Source organism: Staurois parvus, unplaced genomic scaffold, assembly GCF_062004578.1.
Source record: "Staurois parvus isolate SC_StPar_1 unplaced genomic scaffold, SC_StPar_1.0 ptg000122l, whole genome shotgun sequence".
Taxonomy (NCBI): domain Eukaryota; kingdom Metazoa; phylum Chordata; class Amphibia; order Anura; family Ranidae; genus Staurois; species Staurois parvus.
The window spans coordinates 3,817,867-3,833,868 of NW_028317918.1; the positions used below are offsets into that span (position 1 = coordinate 3,817,867).

Genomic DNA, 16,002 nt, shown 5'->3' on the forward strand with positions numbered 1-16,002 from the left:
TGGAAGAACAAATGAGATGTTTTCGTCCCGTGTTCCATTGATGCAGACATGACCATCCAAATTGCCACGACAGCTGGTGTTGTTGAGAAGTCCCTCTGTGTCCACAACTATAACCTTAACATGGGAGGGGTGGACTTAAACGACCAGATTATGAAGCCGTACTTAGTTTCCCAAAAACCCAGGACGCTGGTACAAAAAAAGTGTCTATTTATTTCAATTGGCTCTATATAATGCTTTTGTGCTTTACAAAGAATCTAGACAAAGTGGATCCTTCCTAAAATTCCAGGAAGAGGTCATAACGACCCTTTTGTATCCAGAAGGTGCTGTGGCCCAAACCCCCAACACAGATGCAGTTAGCTGGCTGCACGAGAGGCATTTTCTCCATGCCATTCCTGGTACCCCAACCCAAAGAACACCCCAAAAAGATGTTGTGTCTGTAGCAGACATGGAATTAGGCGTGACACCTGATTTTTTTTGTCCCTCCTGTCCCAGCCAACCTGGTCTCTGCGTAAAAGACTGCTTCCGTCGCTACCACACACTAGTGGAGTATTAGTATAGGGTACAGCATGGCACAGTTCAGGGAACAGATTTGCACAAGGTCTCAAAAGATGTCAGGAAACTGGCCATCGCATTTTGAGAGTCTCTACCAGTCCCTACAGTCTTACAAAAAAAAAGAAAATGTTTGTCATTTTCCAAAAAACTTCTGGAAAAAAATAAATCTTCCATGGACTCAACATGCCTCTCAGCAGATAGATTAGGGTGTCTACTTTCCGAAAAGGGGTCATTTGGGGGTGTTTGTACTGTCCTGGTATTTTAGCACCTCAAGAAATGTGATAGGCAGCCAGAAAGTAAAACCTGTGTAAATTTCATTATATATACCATAGTTTGTAGATGCTATAACTTTCACACAAACCAATAAATATGCATTTTTTTTTTTTTTTACAAAGACATTTTGGCCCAAATTTATGACGAAATTTGAGTTATTTCTATGACAGAAATTAGAAATTTTTTTTTTCCAAATTTTCGGTCTTTTTTTGTTAAGAGCGTAAAAACTCCCCAAAAAACCCAGAAGTGATCAAATACCACCAAAAGAAATATCTATTTGTGTGTAAAAAAGGACATACATTTAATTTATGTACAGCATTGCAAGATCGCATAATTGTCAGTTAAACTAGCGCAGCGCTGTATAGTAAAAAAATTACAGTATCTATACCATTGTTTGTAGACGCTATAACTTTCACACAAAGCAAACAACATACACTTATTTGGATTTTTTTTTACCAAAGACATGTAGCATAATACATTTTGGCCTAAATGTATGACTAACTTTGAGTTTACTATATATTTTATTTATAGCCGAAAGTAAAAAATATTGTTTTTAAAAAAAAATTTGATCTTTTTTTTTTGTTTATAGCACAAAAAATAAAAAGCACACAGGTGATCAAATACCACTGAAAGAAAGCTCTATTTGTGTGAAAAAAGGACATAAATTTAATTTATGTACAGTATTGCATGACGGCACAATTGTCAGTTAAACTAGTGCAGTGCTGTATAGCAACAAAAGGCGTAAATTGCAGTATCTATACCATAGTTTGTAGACACTATAAAACTTTCACACAAAGCAGTCAATATACACTTACTGAGATTTTTACAAAAAACATGTAGCATAATACATTTTGGCCTAAATTTATGACTAACTTTGAGTTTACTATATATTTATTGTACAGCCTAAAGTAAAAAATTGTTTTTTTCCTAAATTTTCGGTCTTTGTTTATAGCGCAAAAAATAAAAAGCGCACAGGTGATCAAATACCACCGAAAGAAAGCTATATTTGTGTGCAAAAAAGGACATAAATTTTGTTTGGGTACAGAATTGCATGACAGTGCAATTACCAGTTGAAATAGTGCAGCGTCAAATAGCAAAAAAAAAAGGCCTGGTCAGGAAGAGGGGTAATTCCTCTGGAGGGCAAGTGGTTAATTTCCACATAGCATTTCAATTATTTTTAGCTTACTCCTAGTTTACAAACAATTTGAAGAATCCCACAAATTTACTTTTTTTTTTAAATTCAGTAACACTCATACACTCTATACCTTTTGAATACAATATGCACTGCACTATGTCACCCACATCAGAGAGCCTGAACTACAATTATAGGTCCAGACATTCTGAAGAGGAGGAGTTTCAAGAGGCACAGTCATCATAGGGAACACACCATATGTGACATTGTCTCTGCTGGCAAGCAGCAAACTATCATGGGATACGTACTTAGAAAGCAAAAGTATGAGCAATGAGCAGGGGAGAAGCCACAAAGCATGCATGAAACCTAGGAAGTTTTTGAAAAGAGATAGCCAGGAGATAGGCAGCATTCACAACATGAAAGCAGATTTTTGAAGTTTATATTGGATTGTCAATAATAAAACCATTATAATGCTGATGTTATAAAAAAGAATGTGTGTGGTAACTATAGATATTTAATTCACCTAATTTTTATAAATTCACTCCGAAGAACAAATATTTTAGCAGACAAGTACTTGGAGAAAGGCTGAATGGGAGCGGAGGTCAATTGGCTGGTTACTCTAATATGGGCTGCATTCCCTAGCAAGAAATTAGTTTTGGAACATCCAATTTGAGAAGACTCAAAAAAGCATGGGCAGAGGTGGTTTCCTGATTTCACCAATGCTACATTGCAACATTTGATGTCTAATGAAATTTCATATATCCAGACATTAAAGTGATCAAAAATGTTCAATTATTTTAAAATTAAAAAAAAAAACAAACAAACATGTTATACTTACCTGTTCTGTGCAGCGGTGTTGCAGAAAGCAACCCTGATCCTCTTCTCGGGTCCCCCACCAGCAGAGTGCCCCCATAGCCAATGGCTCCCCCTGCTGTCTCTGAGCCTATGAGGAGGGAGAGAGCCACTGCTCTCATGCACATCGCTGGATTGACATCAGGTTCAGGTAAATATAAGGGGGGCTGGGAGGGAGCTGCATGCAGAAGATTTTATACCTAAATGCAGAGAATGTGTTAAGATTAAAAAACAAACATTCTGCCCTTAGAACCACTTTAAAGGACAACTGTCTTTTTTTTTTTTGGTTCTCCCAAGTTTTAAGAGCTGGGGACTGAAAATGATGCTCATCAACTTCTGTTGACATCACAGATCCCAAGAGCTCAGTGGGGACCTGTGTCATTAAAGCCTCATGTACAAAAGACATTTGCCCAGCTCTCTTGGATGCCTTTCTTCCTGGTAGTGTTTTGCCAGGGAAAAACACATGTCGCTCATAAATGCATGTAACATGTTTAGGCGTATCAATTGTCAATCGCTAAATTTATTCCGGCCACTGAAATGAATTACTGCTCAAGCGCTAAACACACCTAGTGGTAACGTGTGTTTCGCGGCATCAAGTGGTTTTTTTCTGCCAAAACGCTGCTGCTCCTGGATGCGCTGGCAGTAGGGTTTTTTTGCAGTTTCTAAATGCCTATGTGTGCATGGACACATAGGCTAACAAGGAGGGCATTTAAAGACAGAAAAAAAAGTGTTAAAAATGTTCAGTGTACATGAGGCTTAAAACTCAGCAGGTCTGGGAGGGGGAATGCCATCCACAATCTGACTATAGGAGTACAGACAAGACAGGCATTGGCATGGAGTCCAATAGATCCCAAGGAGAAGGCAGAAACGCAAACTGACCATACTAGCAAAGGTCTTCTTCTATCCTGTAACGTCAGACACATACAGGAAAGACTTCTTTATCTATCGTTTTGGCATTATCGCTGGGCTTTCCGAAAAGGGGTCAAATGTAATGAGAGGACCCTACCTTTGCCAAAACAAAAGTAACAACTGCTATATGAACTCTTAAGATATAATGTTATTAAAATTGACCTTGCAATTTAAATTAGCACCCGGAATGATTAGCTTAAAATCCCCAAAATAATATCAGTAGTTTATCTCTTTCCAATATGCCAAGTTCTATATACCATAGGTTTATAGAACTTCCGCCAGAAATTTAATTTCTAACTTGTGTATTTGGCTGAGATATGGCCATCAGAATAGAGGTATCTCCTGCAGCTGGCGTATCAAAAATACATCAAGACTGAAGGGATGCAGATGATGCTCCTTTACTTAATTCACCACCAATAAGATGTGATATTGAAGGCTGATCCCCCCTATTCTCCAGTCAGTTTGAAGCAGGACATCACAATGCAGGAAAGTAACTGCAAAAAGGTTTGCCAACCTAGGCACATGGTTCCTCTCTTGATCCTTGAATTTCGTGCTGCCAGTTCCCAAACCATTTGAAGCAAAGCATTAAAGAGCTATTTGCATCTAATGTCCAGTATCTGCTTTTTTTTTTTTTTTTTTTTTAAGTGGGTTTTGTAAAGGATGACAGCAGCAGCCTCTATGCATAGCTGTACGACAAGATATACGGTACATTCACAGGCCACTTTATTAGGTACACCTGTCAATTGCTTGGTAACACAAACTGCTAAACAGCCAATCACATGGCAGCAGCTCATTGCATTTAGGCAGCTAGACGTGGTAAAGACGACTTGCTGATGTTCAAAACAAGCATCAGAATGGGTAAGCAAGGGGATTTAAGTGACTTTGAACGTGCCATGGTTGTTGGTGCCAGGTGGACTGGTCTGAGTAGTTTAAAAACTGCTGAAATACTGGGATTTTCACGTACAACCATCTCTAGGGTTTACAGAAAATGGTACAAAAAAGAAAAAATATCCAGTGAGCAGCAGTTGTGTGGACGAAAAAAATGCCTTGTTGATATCAGAGGTCAGGGGAGAATGGGCAAAATGGTTGTTACGACATTCAGGTAGTAGGGTCAGAATTCAGCGTACACAACATGAAAGCATGGATCCATCTTGCCTTGTATCAATGGTTCAGGCTGGTGGTGTAATGCTGTGGGGGTTATTTTATTGGCACTAGCAAGGTGTACCTAATAAAGTGGCCAGTGATTGTATATAGCAAGCAATGCTCCTGTTTTGAAGTATACATACAAAGAGGAAAAGAATATAAAGAGAGGACTAACAGAGGAACTTCAAATTTGATAGGTTAAGCAAAATGCCATATGTACACCAAATATCTTTTTCTAAACCCTGAGGTCCTTAGTCTAGACTACCCTTTTTTTCCTGGAGGGGGTCCTTCTTCAGGAGTCCACATCATTGCCTGTGTGATGTTAATGCTTTGTATAGGCTGTCTAGCAGTGGGGTTCTCTCGGGATGCAAAAGAGGAGCGACAACTGCAGAAAGGACTGCATTGGATTAGTGGTACATGGCACCTGAAAATGAAAAGAGGAGTGGGACCTGGGCAGTGGACTTAAAAGTGTATATGTTGCTTCACCAGGTAAAAAAAATATAGTAGTAAGTGTGCCCCTGAAGACGTGCATGCGCACGAAATGCGTTGGGTGGAGCCTTACATGCTGATGTCATGCTGCGGTGGCCGGAGCTCAGAGTGGTGGCCATTTTGGTATGCTTTTATGCATTTTACTCTGTGCTGTATCCACGTGGATTGCTTTTAAACTATTTACAATAAATACTACACTATATTATATAAAAGATCCCCCTGCGCTCAATATGCTTAAAGACCCTATAAATAAACAGTAAAAGCAGCTAACACCTGGTCCTATACCTCTAGGTCAAAGATAGATAAAAAAAAATGTGAGATGGTGTAGCGTTATATAAAATAACAAAAGCAGTGACAAATAGTGCTAAAAAACTACAAAGGGTCCTAATGAAGGACCAATAGAGTGATCTAAACAGTTGATAGGTGAACCCAATCCCTGTAGGGATGCAACCAATGTGACCCTTGGTACCCAATACTGGGACACATCTAAATGCCTATAAATGTGAATCCCTGCAGAGGGATAAACAACACTTAGTGCTCAGAAAATACACAACACTCTGGTAATGTATAACATAAAACACAATCGTGCAGACAGTCCAATTTCTGTGAGAACGAATGGACACAGTGCTTCACTCCTCCTGGTCATGCAACGCATTCAATGTGGATGCACAACACACCGATAGGTGATCCCAAAATGGCTGTAGTGGCCTCTCACCTCCACTCAGAGACCCCTCAGGGCCACAAAGCCTTTCAGATCACCTCTGGATCCTCCCTGTATAAGCACTCCTTTCAGCCTGGTGTCTTGGGCACTAAGACCCCACTGGTATCCTGTATCACTACTGTAGTTATTCCCTCTGAACCGGTAAGCGGAAGGCACGCTTCCACGTGACTTCATCAGGACAGGAAGCGTGACGCAACGCGTCGACAGCAAAGCGTGGTGACGTACTTCCGGTGTGGCGCCATTTTGGTACACCTTTTTCATGCAATACACCCAGCACATGGGGAAAAGCTTGTTATCTTCTACCAAATGTGAGTGTAAATTTTGGCTTATCTAATCTTGGGATTAAAAAACGGTTTTACATATGGAGAATGTGTCTCGCTCTTGTTCCATGGGCTATTGAGAAATTATCATTGTGAGAGGGCCTACTTGCCTATCGGCTTACCGGTTCAGAGGGAATAACTACAGTGGTGATACAGGATATCAGTGGGGTCTTAGTGCCCAGGACACCAGGCTGAAAGGAGTGCTTATACAGGGAGGATCCAGAGGTGATCCAGGGGTCACATTGGTTGCATCCCTACAGGGATTGGGTTCACCTATCAACTGTTTAGGTCACTCTATTGGTCCTTCATTAGGACCCTGTGTGTTTTTTTTAGCACTATGTGTCACTGCTTTTTTTTAACTACACTATATTGCCATACCTTCAGCTTCTGTGGTGAGCTTCTCCCTCTAGGAGGATTCTTTGCTTGTTTTTCACAGCCCTGACCCTGGAGAAGTCCGGTCCCTATTCATGGGTTCCTGAGACCCCCCATAAGGATCAGCATTAACGCGGTTATACAAGCAGCGTTCTAGTGAGTGCACATTCATATAAGGTGGTGGATTTCTATGTTGGATCATGAGCACTCTTGAGCATCCCAGCTGGAATTGCTGTATAATCACCATTATTGTTAAATAAGCACACATATATCACTTGGCACTTCTGTGACCTGCAGTGCCACGGACTGTCCACTATTTATATTCAGAATTTTAGAGTTTTTTATGATTCTATGTGATCTGAGATGTTTTATTTGATTTAATTCACTGGAATATTGTATGAACACATCTATTCACATAAGCACTTTATGATTGCATTTGTCACTTATGCTTTAGCGCTGCACTTGCACTTGAATAGGTAAAAAAATAAAATGCCAATCAGCATGAAGTAGAAGGGGGTGGGAGTGTTTAGCGTTTATTTATATTTTGCCTGGAGTTGGGCTTTAAAGCTAAACTACAATGGAAAAATAAAGTGTGTTTACAAACCTTGCATCAACCTACCTGATCTAGAGAATTCAGCCGGCCATAAATGGATCAAATCTTCGGCTGGTTCAGTGGGAACCAACCAAGCTTTGATCCATCTATGGGCAGGCCACATGTAGTGAAGTTGACACATTGATCAACTTTATTATGACCAGCCTGTCATATTCTTTGTAAGCGACTACTGCCAGTGGCTATAGCGGTTGGCAGGGAAAACTGCCCGCCAGTAGAACACGAAAAACCCATGTTAATTTTATGGGCAGGCAGATCCTTTTACATCCAACTACCTCAGATTTTCACATCACAAAAAAAACAAAAAAAAAAACAAAAAAACAAAAAACAAACAACCACACAGAAAAAAGTCACTTCCCTGTTTTTTTTTCAGACCTAGACAGATTTTGAGGTAATCCAATGTAAAAAGGACACACATCCATTTATACCTGTCTGCCCACAAACCTATATGCAACTTCTATTCAGATCCAGCAGAAAAGCTGATGAGCAGGTATGAACTGAAGAGCCATGTGAAAAGACCCTTAGGCAGGACAGAGCCTGTTTAAAACAGCAGGGGATCTGTCCACTGATCCCCTGCTGATCAGAGAAAAGTGGGCAGCTGACTGGTCCATGTCCATTAGGTTTATCCAGAGTCAACATGGATCAAGCCCGCTCTGGGAACAGATTGGAGGTAGGTGGGTGTGGGACACACGCCGGTCCATAGGATGGAGGGTCCAATCAGGTCCACCTGAAAAACTGACAGGTGGACCTGATTGGACCCTTCGTGTAAAAAGCGGCCTAAGGACTAATTCACTCTGGAAGAAATATGGGTCATAAGACTTGTAACACAACATTATGTGTAATTGTAAGTGTTCTAGCACAGAACTCAATCTGTAAAGATATAATTCACTGGACACAAACAGGTTTTCTTTATTAGAAAATATTTTTTCAATATCCCAGTCATTCCGTTTTTAGATGGACTGAAAATTATGGTGATCACTTGGGCATCTCGGATGAACCTTTACGCTGCAAGCTTTTCCCACCACTGATTCCTTATCTGCTCATAGCTTTTACTATGAACATGTTAGCTTTATGACTACTTTCAGCACTTTCATTCCTTCACATAATCAGCAGGGTGACCTTTGGCCACTGCAGAAAGTAACCAGCAAAGCAGAGCCTCAGGCAATTTCACAAACAGCAAAGGGTCTTTCACTGAACTCTGGGGCTGCTTTGTTAAACTTACATAGTTAGCATAGCTCTGCAGAAAACACAAATTATCCGTTTTCTTGCAGGCTGGACTGTCAATGAAATGAAGACAGAGGAAAACAGCTGACGCTGATGAAAAAAAAATAAAATAAAAAGACAATGTTTAAAATCTTTGGAAAAGATAAAGGTTTTGAGCATGCTTAGAAGAGATTAAATGCAAATAAAATGTTATTCTCCATTCTTTTTTTAAAGGTGAAAACTTTTCTCACTCTCTTGTTAATGAATGCAAATGTATTGCTATAAACAGACCTGAGCAAGTAACAAAAGCAACAGACCTAGAGCATCTAATTATTCAGTGATGGGGGTAGCTTGTTACTAAAGTTTTCCAGCTTTTAACAGTCAAAGGAACTCTGCTACCAGCGTGGTATTATGGCTTAGTACTTTGATCAGAATTATAGAGATTTATGTTCTCTATATGTTTACCCTGGTTTTCTCCCATATTCCTTTGTTATTAGCAAGGGCATTTTTGGAGTGCATGAACCATGGCTGAGCACAGTTTACCCCCAAAGACCAGTTTGTTGAGTGGTGTGATTACAGCATAATGTGTCTGGAACTTGGAAGAGGTGATCTGGGGTAGGTGTATGTTTAGGTGTGATTGTCAGCTGTGCCTGAGCATAGAACCGCCATAGATCACTGAGCACCCAAAGAACATAAAAGCATGAACAACTGTTATCTGGCTGGCAGGGGTGATAAGGAAAGCATACTTGGGCCCAAATACAATGTAAACGTAGACAAGCAGGGGACAGGAGACAAATGTACTTGGACTAAGTGCAAGGCAACTGTGCCTAATGTGAGTACACCTTAAACGAGTACACAGTAAATACCTATGAGCTACATTACAGCATGCTGCTCTTGATGTCCAGCAATATACAGTAGCTCTTAAATAAAAGGCTGCTCCACATTTATTTCAGTTACTTATATAGCGCTGTCAATTTACGCAACGCTTTACATTCACATCAGTCCCTAACCCTCAAGGGGCGTACAATCTAAGGTCCCTAACTTACATCCATACACATACTAGGGCCAATTTAGACAGGATCAAATTAACCTACCAGCATGTCTTTAGAGTGTGGGAGGAAACCACAGTACCTGGAGGAAACCCACGCAGGCACAGGGAGAACATGCAAACTCCAGGCAGGTGATGCCATGGTTGGGATTCGACCCAATGCTAACCATTTAGCCACTGTGCCTTTCCACATAAGTTAAAGTGCACTAAATTCAAGAACAAAATAGGGGAATTTACAAAGCAGACAGAATCTTGAGCAGATAATTTACAGAATAGGGAATTTACGGAGCTCTCAGAATCTGGAGCAGCTGTGCATAGTAACCAGTCAGCTTCTACCCTCTGCTTGTTCAGTTAAAATGTTACTAAACCCAGAACTCTACATTCACTATATCTGGTCTCCCACGGTACAGAGAACATGGAAATGCAATTATTTTAGTAAATATAAACTGCTACATACCTTTTCTCATCAGCAGTTAGAGCAGTCACGTGACTTCTATCAGTGTAAAGGAGAGCGCTGGTTAAAGCTTGTAGGAGTGGTTTTTGTTCTCCCCTGATTGTTCTATGAGGCTGCAGGACCCCTGTTTCTCTGCCTGGACAGTGCTGATTGGCCCAGTGTTGATCACATGCAGTTTCCCAAGAAAAAATAAAAACTCTCTAGCAATACACAACAAACTAAGCATGTGCAGCTTGCCCTTAAAAGGCACTGTTCTATCACAAGGACTGGAGACAATAGAAGAATGGAAGGATCAGAGAAGAAAGGGTCAAACATCCTTTTTTCACAATGAGGAGGATAACCCCCCTTAAATTCCACAGTGACTATACCAAGCATGCTTTACTGCATATACAGACTGATTCTACTGTTGTGGGTTTAGTAACACTTCAAGTTTTGAAAATGAAAGCTAAAAGCTGACTGGTTGACATGCACAGCTGCTCCAGATTCTGTCTGCTTCAGTCTTAGTAAATGTTCCTCAGTGTAATATATTGCAGCTCATTAGTCCTTAGATGTGGTGGCTACATTGGTTTTCCTTTTTAAGATTTGTTTTATTTTTTTTAAATACAAAAAGGATTACTTGGTTCTGCTCCTAAGGTGGTAACGCTCACTCATTGTACCTATGGAAAAATATGTGTGGGCAGGTGTCATTTGTGTACTGGCAGTGAGAACCAGTTTATCTTTTGTTTTTACCTTTACTGAAATGTCACAAAATTACATTTAAGTAATTTCTATACACCTTTTTTTTTTTTTTTAATCCAAAACACTGCAACCCACCTCAAGGCAGCATTGTGGTGTGAGCAGGGCATACAAAACAAAACAGTTGTTTTTTTTATGTACCCTGGTGGTAAGCCTTTGTTGAGCAAATATAAAGATTGAAGCAGGTCAATTAAAGTGGTGTGAATTAGCCCTTTATTAAGTTCAGTTCCTACTTTTTAATACAAATGGAAACATTAATAAAATCCCATCCAGCCACTGGACAATTAATAGAGGGCTATGTTCTCTGCCATATTGAATTTGTGAAGACAGGGATGCTAATTAGATCAGGCTGTCAGTCAATGGGAACTCCTTTTGGAGAACCCCTGACATGAGCAGCACAACCTGCTCTGCAGCTTGTGGAGTAATAGGCACGGGAAAACTTTCAAGAGATACATAGGTTTGGGCATGAAAGCAATCACCAGCACCAACAAGGGAAGTACCGGTAGCCATGGGAAATTAAGAAATAGTAGCTCTTGATCAACAGCGGATTATATATTTACAGATTATATTCATTATACACCTGGATGAAGAGTAAGCCTTCCCCTGCCCACCACTACCACCACCAGTTAAAAGACTATGCTGTTAGGTTTGTATGTTTGAGTTCATTTCAGGGTCACTTCAACATTAAAAAAAAAAAAAGTCTTCAGAATTCCCTTGATAAATGTGATAGATTGCTTCCCACTCCTGTGTCAAACTATGAATGACCCAAAGGGGTCAATTCACTAAAGGTTACCGCATGTGATAACACTGTCATGTGACTCATTTCCATATATTAATTGTATGTGCTAACATATTGTCCAATTCACAAAAAAACCCAAAAAAACACGATTCTGTGGTATTTAACGCAAAATAAAAATGTGTCGGTAAATACTGCAAAGAAAACCATGCGGTAAGCTGTTAAGTCCAATTCACAAACACAACACAAAGTAAAAGAAGATGCAATATTTATCACTAGGGTTTTGCTAGTGGCATCATATGCGGTATTTTTTCAGATGCAGTGACAGGGTCTGCATGGATATTAAGGGTAACCCCACGCAAAACGTTTTTAAAAAACGGTGTAGTGTCCCCCCCAGATCCATACCAGACCTAAAATCCCTTAGGATTGTCAGGGGACCCACACACCATTTTTAAAATTTTATTTTGGCGGTCCCACTGACAGCTGATGAGTTATCTGTCGTAAAAGGACACTGAGGCTGGCTTCCTTAACAACCAGCTACCGTGCGATAAAGAGTTATTTACCGCAAAATTCTTAGTGAATTGCAAATTTGTGAAAAATTTGCTACATGCGTTATTGTACCGCATTTTTTTCAGTCGTTATTTAACTCTTAGTGAATTCACCTCATAGTTATAATCAGAATAGTGTGCTTTTCTTATAGCCATGACTATGGATGCACCAAAAAATTTCGGCTATCAAAACATATCCGTCAAAAATAGCCCTATCGGCATTCTGCCAATGGGAAAAATTTAGCCGATACAGAGGACTGTGTGTGCTGCAGATGTGAGGGGGTGGCTGGGAAAGGCAGGAGAGGAGCAGTGTATACAGAGAGGCTTCCTCACTGGCTGTCACTATATGTCAGTGCCGGTTTTTAAATGTAATTACCGGCTTTTTTTTTTTCTTCACTACAGCTCACAGAATCAGCTGTCACTCTCCCCCCAGCTAAAAGAAACAATGTTTCCTTTTAGTTTCTTTCCCGGGATAAAAGAAACAAAATATCCTTTAGTTCGGGGGAAAGTGACAGCTAATTCTGTGAGCTATAGCTAATTCTGCTCCCTCACTGTACACACTGCTCCTCTCCTGCCCCTCTCCCCATCCCCTCCCCCCTACAAAGAGGACCTATCACTCATATGCCATCATATAAGGGACTATCAGTCCCCTATGTGATGGCAATAAAATCACAAGTTCAAAAAAAAAAAAAAAAAAATTAAAAAAATATACATGAAAGTAGAAAAAAAAAAAATACGAAAAAAAATATTGGAGCCTCCCCACCCCCACATATGCAGACATTTCGGTTTTGGTTCAGTTTTTGGCCATATGCATTCTGAATTTTCGGTATAGGTTTCGGCACCAGAATTTTCATTTCAGTGCACCACTATCCATTACTAAACATCCCAACTGGGAGATCCCAGGGGACACAAATCACCCACTGCAACAAGCAAGTGGGGCACAACAATGCGAAGATAATTTAAACCTACAGCACAGACATCTAAAAAAAATAAATAAAAAAACAAGGTTTAAAACAAACCTGTAAACATTTTAGTGACTGTTCTGCTCTGCTTGCGGGCTGAACATATTAGAAGGAGCCAGGGAGGAAAGAACTCGTGATGACTTGCTAAAAGATCTGCTATGGTTCCAGATAATCCAGATGGTCTGTGTTCTCCTTCAGTTACATTGCATCCTTCATCAACTGAATCGACAACCATCAAAAGACTCTGAGGAGGCGATTTCATGGCCAGCAGAGGAAGAAGAACACACCTAAAACCAGAAAATAAATTATTGTATTCAGAATTCCTTATCAGTAGAAAATATCTGATCTGCAACCAGACAACATACTGGGGGCTATTGTATAAGCCATTCTTCTCTCATTCCTAACAGCGTCCATGTAGTTGGAAGCCTTGTGTCAAATATCTGAAAATCCTGTAACATTTTCACAGATTCATGTAGATCTTATTTGTGACACTTTTACCATACAGTGTTATTGCTTTGACAGGTTTACAAAGAAATATTGCCATATTGTTGATTGTGTTGCAGATGTAAGTATTGTGTCACATCTTTGAGAATTTTGCAGCAAAACTTGTCTTTAAAGTGGAGCTCTACCCAAAAAGGGGAAGTTCTCCGCTTTAAGGCCTTGTCCTTCCTCCACCTTAAGGATTGGCACCTTTGGGCAGCGCCCAGGGAGGGAATTGTTCTTCCTCCACTCCCTCCCCGTAGTCTTCTGGAATATGTGACAGATCCCAGAAGACTTACTCATGCGCAGTGGGCATCCTACTGTGAAGCCGCAAGCTGCCACAACCGGGTGCCCACACTTAAGATGTCGGTCCCGGGGAGATAGGACGGCCAGTGAAACCGGCTGCTATGAGTACACTGCTGGATCGAGGGACACGTGTCTGTTTTTTTAAAAGTCAGCAGCTACACTTTAAGTTCCTAAGGATCTGATATTTTTTATGTTTCCATTACTCTTCCAACTTATCTCTCCTATGAAATGGAGTAGTTTTACAGACAGAGAATTTAATTGGACAAGTGCAACCTCTCTCTTAGAAGTGCAACAGATTCATATACACCTTTCCAACATAAAAATTAATCCACCATTTGTCGAATTACCTAGAGACAGATTTCTAAAAGTTCAACACAATACTCTAGGAATTCCAGTCCTCACCCTCAAGCTAAATGCTGGTCACAGTCCAATGATGACAATTATTTGTTTTATGCAGGATGCTTCTACATAAGGCAGTTAGGCTATATGTGCTGAATATTTTATCGACAAATTTCCTGCATGCTGAGAGATTATTGCACAAGTTGCTAAAGACACACAGGTCATACAGAGCTACGAAAATCTCATCTGCATTCATTCCTCATGATCCTAAGTTATTTCTATATGATCCACTTATGCCTAGTGCACAAGAATATCCGAGAATATTGGGCTAATGATGGTCCTTTTTATCCCTGCTAGGCTAGGCTCCTATCCTAAACCAATAAGTTTTTAAGTTGCAAAAATTCTTGTAAGACAGAATACAACTTCCTTAAGGTCTTATGTCTTTTTACAGGGTATTCAAACCTTTTACATTAAACACATTTTAAATGCTTCCAATATATTTACCGCAAACGTACTTTAGGGTCTTAAAAGGAATGATGAGATATACATGGGCAAACAAAAAACCAAGAGTGAGATATGAGGTTCTATGTAAAGATAAAATAAATGGGGGTTTAAATGTGCCAGAGTTTAAGAGATATTATTTTGCAGTATTAATAGCACGAATAATGGAATGGATATATAATTTACAGGGGAAAAGTTGGGTAGGGACTGAACAAAAACTAAGTGAATCACAATTAGATAAAATGATTAGGGTTCCACAACAGTATCATATGCTATCTGAAAATACTAGTACTTTAACAAGAAATCTATTTAGGGTATGGGATTTTTAATTAATAAACAAAACGGATGGGGGTTTAACTCACCATATAATATCATTGGAGGGAACGGATTTTTATCCACCGGGGAAAGATAAGAATGCACGGCTAAAAGATATCATGAAAAAAAAAGGGAAATAGGCACTTTACAAGAGTTGAAACAAAAAGAGGATGTTTTATGTGATAGATGATTGGCGGTATCATCAATTAAGACATTTTGTTGCATCACTTCCACAGTCACTAAGAGGGGTTGAAAACATGCTGCAACTGTCGAACTTAGATGGAATACAAAAATGCTGTACTTTGAGTATTTATAAGATAGTGACCATGATATATCTGAACCGGCTCTCCCAGAGTATATGGGAAAATGGGTTGAAAACACAGTTGAGTAAGCAACAGAGAAGGAAAAAATTTAGAATGACCCAAGGGGCAGTTGACATGAAGACAGTGGAGATGAATTATAAATTATTGGTAAGATAGTATATTACATATAGTAGAGCCCATAAGGAACACCCTGACAAACTCGTATTGTTGGAGAAGATGTGGGATGGAGGGTACAATAATACATATATGGTGGGTGTGCCCCAAAATACAGGAATCTTGGCAGGAGATAGTACAACAAATAGCTGAGATCATGAGAGAGGGTATATTAAAAGACCCATGGGTGTGCTTATTCCATAATACTGACCCAACAGTGAAACAATATAAGAACACAATGACACCTCATTTCATTAATGTGGCAAAAGGGTTGATCCCTACATTTTGGAAGGCCCAAGAGACCCCCTAAATTAAAGAATTGGATAAAGAGGGTAGAAAACATATATAGGAAAAAAGAACTATACCATAGGTGGAGAAGATAAAATGGGTACATTTATAAAAATCTGGGAAAAATGGTGTGAGTTTAAATCTACACAGAGATTTGTAGAACTGATGGCGTAGAAGAATAATGAGAGGTAGGAGGGATATACTGATATGACAATAGGATATAGTATATCCAGGGGGG

The 16,002-nt window shown here is 39.8% G+C and overlaps 1 protein-coding gene across 1 annotated transcript in view; it reads right to left on the minus strand.

The window, feature by feature from the left end:
* Positions 1–16,002, minus strand: part of ANKRD50 (ankyrin repeat domain 50) — a 103,920-nt gene that overhangs the window by 44,866 nt on the left and 43,052 nt on the right. The window contains exon 3 of the mRNA XM_089672184.1: positions 13,117–13,346. Within this exon, the coding sequence (XP_089528310.1) occupies positions 13,117–13,346 (230 nt within the window). The remainder of the gene's footprint in view (positions 1–13,116; positions 13,347–16,002) is intronic.